The sequence below is a fragment of the Rhodamnia argentea genome, chromosome 5, assembly GCF_020921035.1.
Source record: "Rhodamnia argentea isolate NSW1041297 chromosome 5, ASM2092103v1, whole genome shotgun sequence".
Taxonomy (NCBI): Eukaryota; Viridiplantae; Streptophyta; class Magnoliopsida; order Myrtales; family Myrtaceae; genus Rhodamnia; species Rhodamnia argentea.
Genome location: NC_063154.1, coordinates 2,913,714 through 2,915,676, shown reverse-complemented (window position 1 = coordinate 2,915,676; position 1,963 = coordinate 2,913,714). Strand labels below are relative to the sequence as shown.

Here is a 1,963-nt window from a genome sequence, read left to right as displayed (position 1 = left end):
AGCCTCCATTGTTATGGGTCCTCCATTTCGCTGAAAATAGATCTCTCCGTATCTCTTTGTCCCCTCACTTGCTTCTGTTGCTTCTCTTTATTCATTTCCTAGGGTTTCGTTCCGTCTTCAAGAGCGAACGAGCTAAAGATTTGATTGAAGCCGTGATCGAAAGTCGAGGAGATTCCGTTTATTCGATCGATCAAGAGTGAGATAATCCTTGTCATGGCTGGAATTTGCTGCGGCGTGGTCGGGGAGAGCGAGCCGTCGGCTCCGGCGGAGCCGAGCTCCCGGGGCTCGAGGCTGCGGATCCTGGACCCTCTGCCGTTCAAGTTCGTCGCCGACAGGGCCGTGCCGCCTCTCTCGGAGAACGGCCGCAAGAGGCATAGGATCGAGGTATTGCCCAGCGAGGGAATCGAGGGTCGCAAGCCGAGGAAGGCCAGGGTCGAAGAGGAGAAAGTGAAAGGGGTGGCCGACATCAAGGTCGCGAGGACGGATGGGTCGTTGAATTCGAGGGAGAACGTGCAAGTTGAGCCGCAGGAGTGCCCTAAGTTCGGGTTGACTTCGGTCTGTGGCCGTAGAAGGGACATGGAAGACGCCGTTTCCGTCGCGCCTTCGTTCTGCAGCGAAAGTCGGCAGAAACCTAACGGATTGCATCTCTTCGGCGTCTTCGACGGCCATGGTTGCTCTCATGTAATTGCCCCCTGGAACTTTTTAAAATTTACATATCCAAAACCTGGAAGACTTCACTGCGAATCCGGCGCTAATTTCAGTGTTCTTTGGGTTTTTACAGGTTGCTATCAAGTGTAAGAAGCGGCTGCACGAGATAGTGAGGGAGGAGATCGGGAGATGCAAGGAGTCCTCGGTGCAGTGGAAAGAGGCGATGGAGCGAAGCTTTGCCAGGATGGACAACGAGGTGGAGTGGAGCGACGTGGCCAAGACCTCGAATTGCCGGTGCGAGCTCCAAACTCCGCACTGCGATGCCGTTGGATCGACGGCCGTCGTCGCGATCGTTACGCCGGACAAGATCATCGTCGCCAACTGCGGCGATTCGCGTGCCGTCCTCTGCCGCAACGGCGTCGCCATCCCCCTCTCATCCGATCATAAGGTATCTTCACGGTTCACGCTGTTGCTGGTGGCGCGTGAATTTCACACGCATTAATAACCTCCTTTTTGTTTAATGTACGACAGCCGGATCGACCGGACGAGCTGGAGCGGATCCAAAACGCCGGTGGCCGGGTCATCTACTGGGACGGAGCGCGTGTTCTCGGAGTTCTTGCCATGTCGAGAGCCATCGGTGAGTATTCTCTCGCCGCTACTCAAACCCTGTAGTCGATGGCCACGTGGTATGCTCAACCTAGAGTCGCTGACGTGTGGAATGTTTTTTTTTTTTTTAAATCGCTTCCCCCTCTGACAGGCGACAACTACTTGAAACCGTATGTCATACCCGACCCGGAGGTGACGATAATGGATCGGACGGCCGAGGACGAGTGTCTGATCCTGGCGAGCGATGGGCTGTGGGATGTGGTCTCAAACGACACGGCATGCGGCGTGGCCCGAATGTGCCTGCGGGCGCAGAGGCCGCCCTCGCCGCCGCGATCGCCGGGCTCCGACCTGGCGGTGGGCGCCAACGCGGAGAGTTCGGACAAGGCGTGCTCTGATGCCTCGATTTTGCTGACGAAGTTGGCTCTGGCCAGGCACAGCACGGACAATGTGAGCGTCGTCGTGGTTGATTTGAAGAGAGACCGCTAACAACAATGGCCCGGCGCTCCTTTTCCGTTTTGCTTTAATTAGGCCGTGCCGATATTTTACTACAGCATCGTAGATCGACCATGGAGTGACCCAAAAAAGAGAAGATTTCGAGTTGTTCCAAAATTGTAATTAAACTCCTAAACTAGGGGGGATGTAATTGGTTTTTTCCACATCTGGGTGAATGACAAAATGGCAATTACCCGAGTGAAAAAGACCCAATTAA

General features: G+C 54.9%; 1 protein-coding gene across 1 annotated transcript; it reads left to right on the top strand.

Moving 5' to 3' along the window:
• LOC115743707 (protein phosphatase 2C 37-like) lies at positions 1 to 1,963 on the top strand. The gene is made up of 4 exons (XM_030678615.2): positions 1 to 681; positions 782 to 1,096; positions 1,180 to 1,285; positions 1,406 to 1,963. Exons 1-4 carry the CDS (start codon positions 214 to 216, stop codon positions 1,738 to 1,740), a joined length of 1,224 nt encoding a protein of 407 aa, XP_030534475.1. The 5' UTR covers positions 1 to 213; the 3' UTR covers positions 1,741 to 1,963.